The sequence below is a fragment of the Terrapene carolina genome, unplaced genomic scaffold, assembly GCF_002925995.2.
Source record: "Terrapene carolina triunguis isolate 2854851 unplaced genomic scaffold, T_m_triunguis-2.0 Scaffold790, whole genome shotgun sequence".
Classification (NCBI taxonomy): domain Eukaryota; kingdom Metazoa; phylum Chordata; order Testudines; family Emydidae; genus Terrapene; species Terrapene triunguis.
In genome coordinates, this window is record NW_020665141.1 from 269918 (window position 1) to 283097 (window position 13180).

The window sequence follows — 13180 nt, forward strand, 5'->3', positions numbered from 1 at the left end:
ATGGCTTAGCCAGCCTCTTTCCTCTCTACTAACCCCAACAGGTGAGCCTGCAGGAACTGCTGGTGGGGCGGGAACTGCTGACTATCAGGAGATCCTAATTAATTATTATGCATTTGTGGGGCTTTTTATAGCAGAGTGAGCAGCATAACAACAGGTATACTGTGAAACAGCATAGGGATTAGTAGCTTCAGTAAGGATTTTAACAAAGGCTAGAAAAAGGCTTTCTTGTAATCAAAAGATGCCTAAATTCATTAACACAAATGTGAGCAAGGATAAAGTGCCAGATTGCTTAATAGAAGAGCTCACCCAGCAACTACCAAAAGCACTGGGCAAACCGGCACAGGTAAGCAGAAAAGGTTCAAACAATTACTGTATTTTTAATCTAGGGACAATGTAGTATATGCTAAAGTATTTCCATGTGTTCTTTTCTGGATTAAGACATCTATTGTTACTTCACTGAATTCCTGAAAAATGTAACAGCATTTAGAACCTTCCATTTGCGCACGCACCCCCCCCCACAAAAAAAAAAAAACAATTCCAGGCCTGAACAGCCTGTGTATAACATTTAAGATGACTCATAAGAAAAGAGAATAATTCCCTTAATGTGGAAACCATAACAATTCCCTTTTAATGTACATTTTTCTACAACTAATATACATACTGCATATGAAGTCCTGAGATCTGGATTGTAGTCCCAGTTCTGCCATGGACTTTCCTGACTTTTTGGCATTAAATATTCAATCATTATGTTGCACTGACATGGAATTTTGCATGGAATTTGTTTTTAAATCAAGAAAAATGGACTGACTGCAAATTAAAATAAATGGACTCCAATGTGCAATTCAAATAAACTGACATGCCACTGCTGAAGTCAACAGAATTGTCCCTACTAATACTAATTCTGGATTTGACCCAGCGTCTTTATGTGAATCTTTCCATGTATACAGGATGACAATTGAAATAAATGTAAAATTCATTTCAGTGGGCTAGATTCTCATCAAGCCAAGATGAGAATTATTCAGATCTGTCAGCCCAGTGTAAATCTAGAATACAGCCCATTGTGTGAAGTTCCCAGTGCATACTCACTGCAATTTTCTGAATGTATCAATGTGCTTTCTGAATGTGATTTTCCAGCAATATTTTCAAAACATCTATTATTTCTAAACCAAGACCACCAAAATCAGTTGTGGTGTAAGTGGGTGCAAACATGGAGCTGAACCTGTTGTACATCAGGGCTAGATTTAAGCCAATATTTTCAGAGGCATTTTTCCACTTTTGCGGATTAAATCCATGACAAATCTAAAGTTTTAAAAAGAAACCATTTTTCAGTTATCTGAGCAGGAAAAACAGCATCTAATGTTTCTTAGAACATGCAAACATCCTTTTCATATTTTTGGAAGAGGGGTAAGACATTTATTTCAGTATTGTCAAAACAGGATGGGGAAATAAGAAATATGATCTAAACATAAATAGGTAATTAAACATGTTAAGTGTCAGCTTTCGAATTGAAGTGTAGCTTTTCCCTGAAAAGTGACTTTGTAACAATGGTATAAATGGGGCTAATATTCACTGTATGTGACGCCATGTGAGATTTGCTAAGTTCAGTCATTTTTCCAACTAACAGCCCAGCAAACTCAACTTGGACTTAGAGTCAAGCTGAGCATTCTTCTTCTCACACATCCCAGCACTAAGATATTGCAAGTCAAATGTTGCCCTCAGTTACACAAGTGCAACCCTATTGCCTTCATATTCTGATTTCCATTTCTCATGTGCAACCTCACTAAAAGATGATGGATTTGCAGAGGTGTCAATGAGGTACTAAACCATGGCCTCTAGTATCTTTATTTCTGGTGATAATGTACAAGAAAGAAAGAACCCAGCCTGAGTTTCAGGACCCAAGTCTCTGGCTGAGTTTGCACTGCTGGCAGTTAGAAAAGACAACTTTTTGTTTGCAGGCTGACAATTTTACATGCAATCAGAGAGATACAATGAACATGAGACCATAGAATTAAGGCTGGTTGAAAATTTTCCATCAAAAAAAATTTTTTTTAAATGAAAAATTGGAGTTTCAACCAACTGAATTTCCATGGAAAATGTCTGTTTTATATGGAAGAGCTTGATTTTTCATCAGAAACTGAAATTTTTAATTTTTTGACCAAAAAAAATAAATTTTTCCACGGGGTCGGGATAGAGATGGCATTTTCTGCCCAGCTCTACATAGAAGGTCACATTTAGAGAAGAACCAACTTTAATATCTCAGCCAGTGCCTCCGACTGAGATGTGGCTTTCCATAGCCACATACTGAGACCTCAAATGTGGTGTGAAAGCAGATGGAAGCAGAAACTGGATGGTGAGGGAGAAGAATTGTTATTCAAACACAACTGAAATAGTAATGCAAAACTTTTTGTATAAACATGCTCCTCTTTCCAGAAGCAGCTCTTCTTTAATACTGAACGCTTAGAAAAACCAAACTATTTTCAATGTGGAAAAGGAAATAAATGCCTTCTGTACAATGCAGTACAGCCAGCCTCTGTCCCAGGTGACTACATGTAAAACAGCAGTGTTTAGGAATCAGAGGTTGGGGTTATAAGGGATTCTCTTGCATTTCCACAGAATTGGTTGGGTAAGGACTGATGGTTTAATTGCTGCCTGTGCTTCACTGATAGGCAGCCACTGGGGGAGGCAGTGGGGAGGAATAGAGTACATGCTTACAACATTTGATAGGAAGTTTTACCGTTAGAATTAGTGCTGTGTAAGTTTTTACTACAGATGTTTGAATTCATGGTAAATAATATTTGCTGTGAAGTTGGGCACTCTCTCTTTATCTGACCAGCTCAACGTTTTAACCATTGTTGTTAGTATCAAATAACACAGTCCATCAAGCTTCTGCTTTGCATAGATTCTTAAGACTGCAAGACCAGAAGGGACCACTCTGATTATCTAGTCTGACCTCCCATATAACATAGGTGCTAGAACTTTCCTAAAATATGATCTTTTTAAAAAAGAAATCCAACCTTGATTTTAAAACCGCCAGGGATGGAGAATCCGCCAAACCCTTGGTAATTATGCAAGCATCTTGCATAAACACAGCTTCTTTGGAAGCACCATCAAGCAGTAAGAGAAACAAGGAGACACTAGTATATACATTCTTGCTGCCTCCAACCAAAGCTGACCTGCTAGATAATAAGTACAAGTCATAAAAGGCAATCATTCTTCGAGTTTTAGCGAAGGTAAATAAAGAGCATAGCGTGTCTCATTACAAGCTTTCTGGTCATGTCCTAATAGAAGTGATTGGAGTACCCAGTACCAAACTGCTCTCTGCCTGCCTCATTACCAAACCCATGGGGACTTTTTAGCACACAAAGATCCATGACTGCGGCACCGACATCAAGGTACTAACACACCACTTTTAAACAGCTATTGCTCTCAAGAGCTGTTGCAAGGATCTGTTTTCTTCACCAACACCAAAAAGCTGCTGGGAATTGCATCAGATGTTTACTGAAAGACTGTTCGAGAAGTTTATATGAAAATCGAGGCACAAGTTGCCTGTTTATTGAATTTAAAGAAATGGCTACGAAACTGGTTGGTGACATTCTCAACTTTTTCAGGTCAGAGTAGACTGTATTCGTCACAATTCATCACTCAAAACTAATTGGTGGCACTATCGTCCACATTAATATGCAAGTGAAAGGTGTAAAACATTTCCATAATTTAATAAAATAATTTAAAAACACGATCTACCCTCTCCAGTCCCTAAAGCAGCAGCAGCTTTCATACACAGCTTGGTCAAGTACTGTACCACACCGACACCTTTTCATTAGCAGAGGCGCATTTTAGAAACTTGGATTCCCTATTCCATTCTAGGAAGATATATTCAAACAATAGAAGAAAGATGCCAAAGCTTGCAAGGTAGGATTCCCTCAGAATGCTGTCTGTACAATTAGGGTTAGATAATGCTACACCACCCATTGTAGTAGTGTGTTAGGGGTGTTCTTGACCAGGATTTTGATACTAGTAATTGAAATTGAGCATTCTAACACTTCATTTGTAATCTGATTAAGTTACCAATAGTCACCAGGTGTGGGACCTTCTGCTGTGATGGACTAATTCCTACCTGTAGCTCATTTTCCACTAGTCTCACCTTCCTTTCTAAGACTCAGTTCTTTTAAAACCAATTGAACAAGCCAATCTCATGACTAGCTAGCACAGTACCATTGGAAATACTTAAATATTAACTTCACTCTCTGATGGGCACAATTGAGTCAATTCAGTGAGCCAAATTCATGCCAGGTGTAAATCCAGGAAATTCAATGACATTACACTGGGAATTAATTTGCTTACTATATCCCAAACTACTTATATTTTCCTCCCAGACCGTGCCCTTTTCTCTTACAATTGAAAACACTTTCCTCTCCATCTCCTGAGGTCATAATGTCAGTATCATTTTCAAGTTCTCTTCGCTTTCTTCCACATTCAGGCTTTTGGTAACTCCTGCCAGTTTCCCTTCTGTATCCTCACCAAAGCCAATCCTTTCTTCTCCATTCCTATTGCTTAAACCAGAGTACACAGCAATGGTCACTCTTATGTTTTCTCTGTAGAGTCTCTTCCCCACCACTCTAGCTAGAAGTCCATTAAATAGAATGAGAATTTGCATCCTCAAAATTTGCAGTGTGATTCCCTAGAAACATCCTTTCAAGTCAATAGAGTGTCAGGGCACGCTATTTACTCTGCTGCTATGAATTGGCAGAATGCTGACTGACTGCATGTTGTTCTACTGAGTCAAACTCTCTACCTCATGAGATATTCATAAGAAAAAGAATAAGTTAATTACAAAACATCATCCAGTCTGAGTTTCAAGCTACCCCAGGAACCCTGTGCATGGATCTTGATCACCCTCATGACATTTTACTCCCCAGTCTCCCAAGCAGCCACACTTCTATTGAGCTCCTGTGCAAGGGGAGGAGGAGGATCACCTGTTAACTCTTTGCTCACTGGGAGCTATTGTTCCTGCACAGACATACTAGAGAAACAACCTTGATGTTTCTGGTATTATGATCAGAAATGAAAAAATTAACAAAGTTGGTATGTAATTGGCCATAATTAAGCTTTCAATTTTACACCCGAAAGATAAACCGAGGGCATCTTCCCTTCCTTAGTAGTTTTATCAGTTTGATTGCAGAACCAAAAAAGACAAGTGTGTAAGGAGGACGTATGTTCTCAGATCAATTCCTCTATGTGCTGATTTTAGAAGAGAAGGGGTGGGCATTTGAGTATATACATAAAAGGAAATAAGGAACATTTAACTGAAGCTTTAATGTTTCCTTATTCTTTTTAATAAAGATCTTTATTTTATAAAAATAACAAAGCTTTAGCTCTCTGTGGCTATTAAGTGAATGATGCACTTTCAGAAGCCTTTCATGATAGCAATCCAGTTCCCTATGTAGTGGCAGAAACAAGGGTTGAGATGTAGGCAGGAGCAGCACCTTTAAAGGCAAGATGAGGTATTTGAATTTGATGCAGAAACAGACAGGAAACAAAATGAACAGATTGCAGGTCAGGGGACATGGGAAGTAGGCACCTACACCCAGAGCTTCAAATGTATTTATGCACCTAAATCCCATGGATTTCAATGCAGGTTAGGGAACAAAATACCTTTGTGGATCTGGGCCCTGGACACTTTAGAAAAATCACATTAGATGCCTAACTGCATCATTAGGTACCCAAATGCCTTTTGAAATCTGGCCCTTAGTGACTTTTTGAGAACAGTTCCAAAGTGTGTATGTCAGATAACATCGTGCAGCTTCCCCCAGCAGCAAAAGTCTTTAGAATGGTGCATTCTAGTCTCAAGTGATGTGCACTAATTTTATTATTTTTGGTAGGGGAGGGTGTAAATCAATTAACCCATCACTCCACATGCTTCCCTTCATAGTCTGCTGCTGTTGGCATTATGGGGAGAAAAGCATGAGAAGGGAGTCTGTGCCTTCTGTGTTTCAGAGTAAAAGTTTAGGAATAAAATGGATACCTTAACACAGGGATTTCTTTCCATGTCTCTTGAGAGAGTTATCAGCACCATAATGTGCCAGGAGTCCATCTTACAAATGTGTGCTTAAGTGAGACGTCCACAGCCCACACTTCAGTGCTCAAGTTTCCACCTAGGGGGCTACAGGTGGGATTTTCAGAAGTACTTAGTATGGGTTTGGCACTGCTCCCATTAAGTTCAATGGGAGCAAAGTTGACCACCATAAAGCATTTTTGAAAATCCCTCCTGAAATTCATCCCACTGTAGAGGGCAGAAATGGCTCTGTTCCACTTAAATTCACACTTTCATTTTAGTCAGATGACAGTCACTCGTGTGTGCAGAGAGGCAACACAAAGCTAGTGCACCACTTAAGCCCTCAGAATAGGGTTTAAATCCAATTTAAGTGCTAATATAAAGCACCATTGGCCCTCCTCTCTAGGCACCCCTGTTTGACAATAATCACCCATATGGGGAAGGGATGGCAGCTCAGCTACTTTTTATATTTAAACAGTTAAAATCATTTGGCTAATTCCTCCTTATAAACCTCCCACTATATTGATGCTGTATCTGAGTGTGTGTAAATAACTGGCACTCTCCCTCCTTCCCTAATTCTTGTTACCAAGGGGTTATTTTCATGGCTGGTCTAATGGACACCTGCTCCGTGGAGGCAAAATGGCAGAGCTTAGTGCCACCCATTTTCCTCTAATAGGAAACTAATCCTGATGATTCTTACATTTAATCAAAAAACACCCCACCTAGCTGTGTATTCTTTAGGGAGAGTTATGTGGGTGCGGAGGAAGAGATGTTCCATATGTGGGGAAGGAGAGCAAGGGAACTATGCTACCTCCTACAACTTAATACTGGCAAGGACAACAGCTGCTGCACAGCTGCAATGCACCAAATGCTGAAGTGCATTGCACAGCCTTAGTGTAGTGCTTTCTAAGAAAACAGTTCTACAATAGATGAGTAATGAAGGTAGCATCACCCAGCCCAAATGCTACATGCTAGAAGCATCCCTGGCTCATTAATAACTGTCCAGTTGGGTGATTAGCAGCACTATCTTTAGAAGTTTTGTATGGCACGTGTGACCAAAAGCATTGTGACTGGTTTGGGCACAGAGACCCCCTTGGGACTGTCACCTGATGTGTTGACATTACCTCTGAGCCAGTTTTCTTTGCCAGCTTGGGACTCCAGAACCCTGTCTTGTTGAGCCAGACACACTAGCCTGCTGCAACACAGACACTGAATCACACTCCCAAAGCTGCAGATTTAACTGAAAACAGCTCAGCAAGAACTCCTGTCTCCAGCACCCAGACACCCAGCTCTGAATGCAATCCAAACCCCAAAGAAATTTGCATTTACTCTGTATAAAGCTTTCGAGTAAACACAAATTGTCCACCCTCTATAACACAGATAGAGAGATATGCACAGCTGTTTAGTCCCCCAGGTATTAATCACTTACTCTGGGTTAATCAATAAACAAGCGATTTTATTACATATAAAAAGTAGGATTTAAGTGGTTTCAAGTAATAACAGACAGAACAAAGTAAGTTACCAAGCAAAATAAAACAAAAACATGCAAGTCTAAGCTAGGGTTACCATATTTAAAAAAGGACATTCCACAGGGCCCTGGCCCCGCCCCAACTCTGCCCCTGCCCCAACTCTGCCCCTTCCCGGCCCCCTCCCCTGAGCACCCCGCATTCCCCCTCCTCCCTCCCAGCCACGCGAAACAGCTGCCCGAGTGCTACCGGCTTCATGGTTTGCCGGGCAGCCCCCAGACCTCTAGACCCTGTGCCCCTGGCCGGGCGCTTCCCCAGCGCAGCCGGAGCCCGAGAGGGGAAGCACCCGGCCGGACGCGCAGGGTCTGGAGGCTGCCCGGCAAACCGTGAAGCCGGTAGCGCTCAGGCAGCTTGGCTCTTCAGCTACACAAAGCTGAGGTGTCTGGGGGGAGCAGCAGCAGCAGCCGCCGCCACCGCGGGGGAAATCTGCCTGCGGCTCGCAGCCTGCCGGAGCCACTCTAAGGTAAGCAGGGGACTAGTATTTTCCCGGACATGTTTGGCTTTTTGGCAATTCCCCCCAGATGGGGATTTGAGGACCAAAAATCCGGACATGTACAGAAAATCCGGACGTATGGTAACCCTATCTAAGCCTAATACATTAAGAAACCGATTACAGGTAAATCTCACCCTCAGATGTTCCAATAAGCTACTTTCCACAGACTAGACTCCTTCCTAGTCTGGGCCCAATCCTTTCCCCGGTACAGTCCTTGGTAGTTCCAGCTCAGATGGTAACTAGGGGATTGCTCATGACTGGCAGCCCCCTTTGTTCTGTTCCACCCTCTTTTAGAGCTTTGGCACAAGGTGGGAATCTTGTGTCTCTCTGGGTCCCCACCCCTCCTTCTTCATGGAAAAGCACCAGGTTTAAGATGGATTCCAGTACCAGGTGACATGGTCACATGTCCAGTGAGACCCCAAGCTTCTATTCTTCCCAGCCTGACTCATACAAACGCAGGAAGGCTCGCAAGTAAACAGAGCCATTTACGACCAATTGTCCTAGTCGATGGGAGCCATCAAGATTCTAAACCACCATTAATGGCCCACACTTTACATTATTACAATAAGACCTCAGAGTAATACTTCATATTTCTAGTTTTAGATACAAGAATGATACAAATAGATGAACACTCAGATTATAAGCTTTGTAATGATACCTTACAAGAGACCTTTTTCATAAAGCATATTCCAGTTACATTATATCCACATTCATAAGCATTCACATCCATAAACATATGGAGTGCAATGTCACAAGCACCCCCTGTAGTCACACCCTACACACTATTGTAACCTTTGTACAAAGTACATTTATGAGGAATCATTTGAAAACTAGATTTACTTGTCACTAATATGGTGAAATTGATGTAGAAATATTTATGTAAAGTAATGAAGTCCCCCTGTATGATGTCATTAGCATATGGTCAAAACCAGATAGCCCTGCTTAGGTAGGCAAAAGCTGTTAAACTGGCCTATTCTAACCAAAGTAATGTGTTTTTACCTTAATTTACATATAATTAATAAACAGGGTCCCCAAGACAGCAGAGGGAGGAGATCGCTGAAATTCAAGTTATTCTGTTTCCTGCCAACGAGTGGGGAAATGAGGAATCTGGTAGTGAAGGAAGCTCCATGCTCTGTCACCTACCTCACAGTTCAAGTGAGCTTTACTTGCAGGGGGAGGAGCAGGAAATCTTTCAGAATATATAGTCTAAGGAATCCTCGAAGTGGATTAGAGAACCCTAAGTTCTTTCACCTAAACACCTTTGGGCATCTGGGCGAGATCCTAACCAAGGAAGAGTCAGTCACCCTCTTAATGGAAAACCGGGGGTGAGAAAGTCCATCTTAAACAAAGCATTGAACCAAAATTTGCTAGATTAAATTTTAGATGGGTAGTTTCACTTTTATTTGCAGGTAACCCTTTCTAACTCATATTTGAAATCATATTTGTTATAAACTTGTTTTATTTTTAATCTAAAAAAATAATAATCTAGTGCTGTATTTAAACTGAACAGTTTGGTAACACCAGTTAAAGTAGCCAGCTGTTGGATATTGACTCCTTAAAAAGGGCAGCAATCCTTAATACCCCTCTGATATGTCCAGTCCTGGAACAATCAAAATGGGTTTTGGGGAAAATTCAGGGCTATGAGTGTGTGGAGTCACCATACCAGTTGTTAACCAAGGCTGGTAGAAGCCAGTGGAAATCTGTGGGATTGCAGGCAAACTCCGGGATCCAAAGCATCGGACCAGGGTTGCCCACTATATAGACAGCACATGCTTGTTGCTGTTGGTGAGCGACCCAGGCAGAGGAGCCACAGTGGCAAGGCATTGTGACGCACTTGAGGTTACAGGGCAAGGGGTGGCAACTCCTCACTAGTATTGAATGCATCCAAGAATGTAACAACAAGCTAGGGTTAAAAAATTTGTATACAAGGGAGAATTCCAAAGCACAGACTGGTATTGCAGTACGAACTGCCATTAGCTGTTAATGGGATTTAGGCACCCAAGTGTAATTTGTGCCTTTGAAAAAATCTCCCCAACAATGACAAAGAAAAACAATTTTCTTCTCACAGTATCTAGCGCTACAGATCTCTACTGATCAGCTGCTGTCCTTCCATGGCTCCAAAGACCCCTGCGCCATGTGCTTTCTCTACAGCATTGGCAAGATAGGAGACCAGGAGAACAAGGACTATTCCAAGCTGCTGTGTGATCTGATGAACAAACATCTGAAAATACCTGCAGACAGGTGAGCCTGTACTACAGTGTGCCTGATTTGTGATCTCCATATCTGTTAACTACTAACCCCAAACTACATAGCTCTTTGCATTACACTTTGTTGAACAACTTATTTGAAGACGGTAAAAAATAAATATTTAAACTCTGTATTGACAATTGTCATAATAGGAAGGGGATAACCCTTTAGCACAAATGGTAGGAGGTTCTGGTGCTGAACATCTCAGGTTCAACTAGTATGTGACCATGGCCAACTGATTAGATACAACCTGACTAACTACTAGAGAACAAAAATTAATGCTACCAGAACAGAAACTGAAGAAAAAAGGTGAAATCCTGTCAGTTTAGAAGCCATATTTTTTAAAAATAAAGGTTTGAAAAATGTAAGTAAATTTCCACTACTTCTGTTTGCTTTTCACATAAATAAAATATAAATATAAAATTAATGGAGATATCCTATCTCCTAGAACTGGAAGGGACCTTGAAAGGTCATTGAGTCCAGCCCCCTGCCTTCACTAGCAGGACCAAGTACTGATTTTGCCGCAGATCCCTAAGTGGCCCCCTCAAGGATTGAACTCACAACCCTGGATTTAGCAGGTCAATGCTCAAACCACTGAGCTATCTCACCCCCACCCCCACCCAGAATGCAATATTGTACTAGTCAATATCACTTGCTAGTTCTTATTAATTTCACTTTCAGGTTCTCATGCACTTGCATTTTCAATGCAGGATCTGGGATGCAAACAGCAGAGGAATTTTTTTTTTTTTTAAAACCTGTTTTCATCAGAATTTTTACAAAAGAAAAGCGGCATTTCTGTTGCTCTTCCTGTACGTAAGCCCAAAGAGACAAGACAATGTCTCTTTATTTAAGAGTAAATAATTTTAAGGTAAGTTGAAATGATATGTACAAATTGACAGGAAGATAAGGAGAATATATTAAGCTTTTGCAGATGCTTGACAGTTTACGGAGCATGTAAGTCAGACAGTAAAATCTGGAGAAGGCTTCAGGATTACAGGGATATTTGACACTGTAAATATGTTAGTTTCATTAAGTTTTGCAGGCTCTGTTCTCAGTATCTCTCTTCTCTTTCAGAATCTACATCAGCTACTTTGATATGAGTGCTGCCAACGTAGGCTGGAACCGTACCACCTTTGCTTAAGGCCTATGTAAAGTAACAAGTTATTCATGGATCAGAATTTTACTGAGTTAAGTGATTAGTGCTCACCATGGTTCCAGTCATACTTTCTGCATTGTGTGCGCAAATTCAAGGATCGGTGATTCCTTAGTAGCATGCTTACCTGTTGCTGCTTTAACATTCTTCTGCACCACACCTGTAAAAGAGAAGTAAAGACTTAGAAAAAAATGCTGAGTGTGAGCCTTATTACTTTTCAGAGACATGGGAAGATGGACACACTTTCTGTTGATCTGTATGAGAGGTACTTCTTAATTGTACATTAGATTTGCTCCAAGATAGATTAGTTGACTTATTAAATGTCAGCAGCAGCAACTTATCTACACAAGGTTTCACACAAGCTGCTAGTACTAGGGGGAAATTTGAGTTTTTATTGCATAGACAAAGCCACAGAAGGAGATGAGCACAGCACTTAATGCCTGATTAGATGGCAATAGAAATCTAGCCAAAGTTTAGCCCATCTGCACCAGGCACTTAGTTCTCAAAGCAATTTTAAAAGTATACTTTACAGTCAGACTTCAATGGTAGTTTTATCTGAGGAACCTGCTCGGGTTAATTCAGTTTAAAGAACCTGACTGGTCCAATTTGCCCCAAAATGTAAGCATTTGGTTTTTTTAAGCCATAAACATAAAGCCAACAGAAGTTGGTCAATGTTTGTGCAACATTACCACAGTCACCAGATTGTAAATGGCCTTCCTAGCTTTGTTTAGCTGAACGTGCAGCCAGTTAGCCTTTGAAGAAATACATATTGTCAGCTGTGGTGCAGGGTTTCTGGGTAAGTGAATTTATCACCAATAATCTTGTCTCCTGCCTGAAACCATCTAAAGATTTATGTTTGTCAGTATAGCAGCTGAAGACTGGTTTTACCCAAACAACCACAAAACATTGGACTCTATCATGAGAGCTTTTCCAATGGAAGTTTTCTTTAAACAAATAACCATCCCCCTTTAGCACCAGCTTCCAAACATTGCAGTAGTTCAGGGTCTCCAGCACTACAAACTCACTAGAAACAAGAGTTATTCCAGCTAGTTCATGAAGAAAAATACCAGATGTAAACAACATAAAAGTAGTAAAAAGTCAGTAATTTAAGCTGATTCAGGTCTTGATCTAAAGTATGTTATATTATGTATAAAAGGCATAGGCCATCCACCCTCTTCCCTCCAACACAAACATCCTTCCAGCACTGTTAGTTTCACCAACTCTGTTATCAATAAAGTTAGCCAAGGCTTTTACATGTCAACCAAACCCTCCCCCCACTTCTGAGACTCTCAGATATTAACAGACTGCACAACAAATAAAGATCTTCTTCACTAGGAGCCAGCCTCCATCTCAGTCTCAGGCTAATCCCACATCAAGTACATCATTTAAGAAAGATTCTGCGGGAGGCAAAGAAAGTTTATCTTTCTAATGATCACATCCAAAGTCTTCAGGCAGAGAGAAGGACAAGCAAGAAGTGGAAGACATAAGAGAACACAGAGACCTAGGAAAAGTCAAGGAGTAAGTAAGAGTAACTCACCACCCCCATAGCAAATAGCACCCTTTCCCACACCTAGACTCTTTACATAGTAGGCACTCTCTCAACACTGATTCCTTCACTGGAGCCAGCACCATCCTACCAACTGCAGCTCTTCTCCTGACAGCATACAAGCCATAGCTCCTCACAAACTAGACTTCCTGCAGCTATCTAA

At 40.9% G+C, this 13180-nt stretch overlaps 1 protein-coding gene across 1 annotated transcript; it reads left to right on the plus strand.

Annotated features, from left to right (window-relative positions):
* Positions 1–238: 238 nt before the first annotated feature.
* Positions 239–11459, plus strand: LOC112103631 (macrophage migration inhibitory factor-like). The gene is made up of 3 exons (XM_024195503.1): positions 239–343; positions 10140–10312; positions 11393–11459. The coding sequence occupies exons 1-3, from the start codon at positions 239–241 to the stop codon at positions 11457–11459; spliced, it is 345 nt and encodes a 114-aa protein (XP_024051271.1).
* The last annotated feature ends 1721 nt before the right edge of the window (positions 11460–13180 follow it).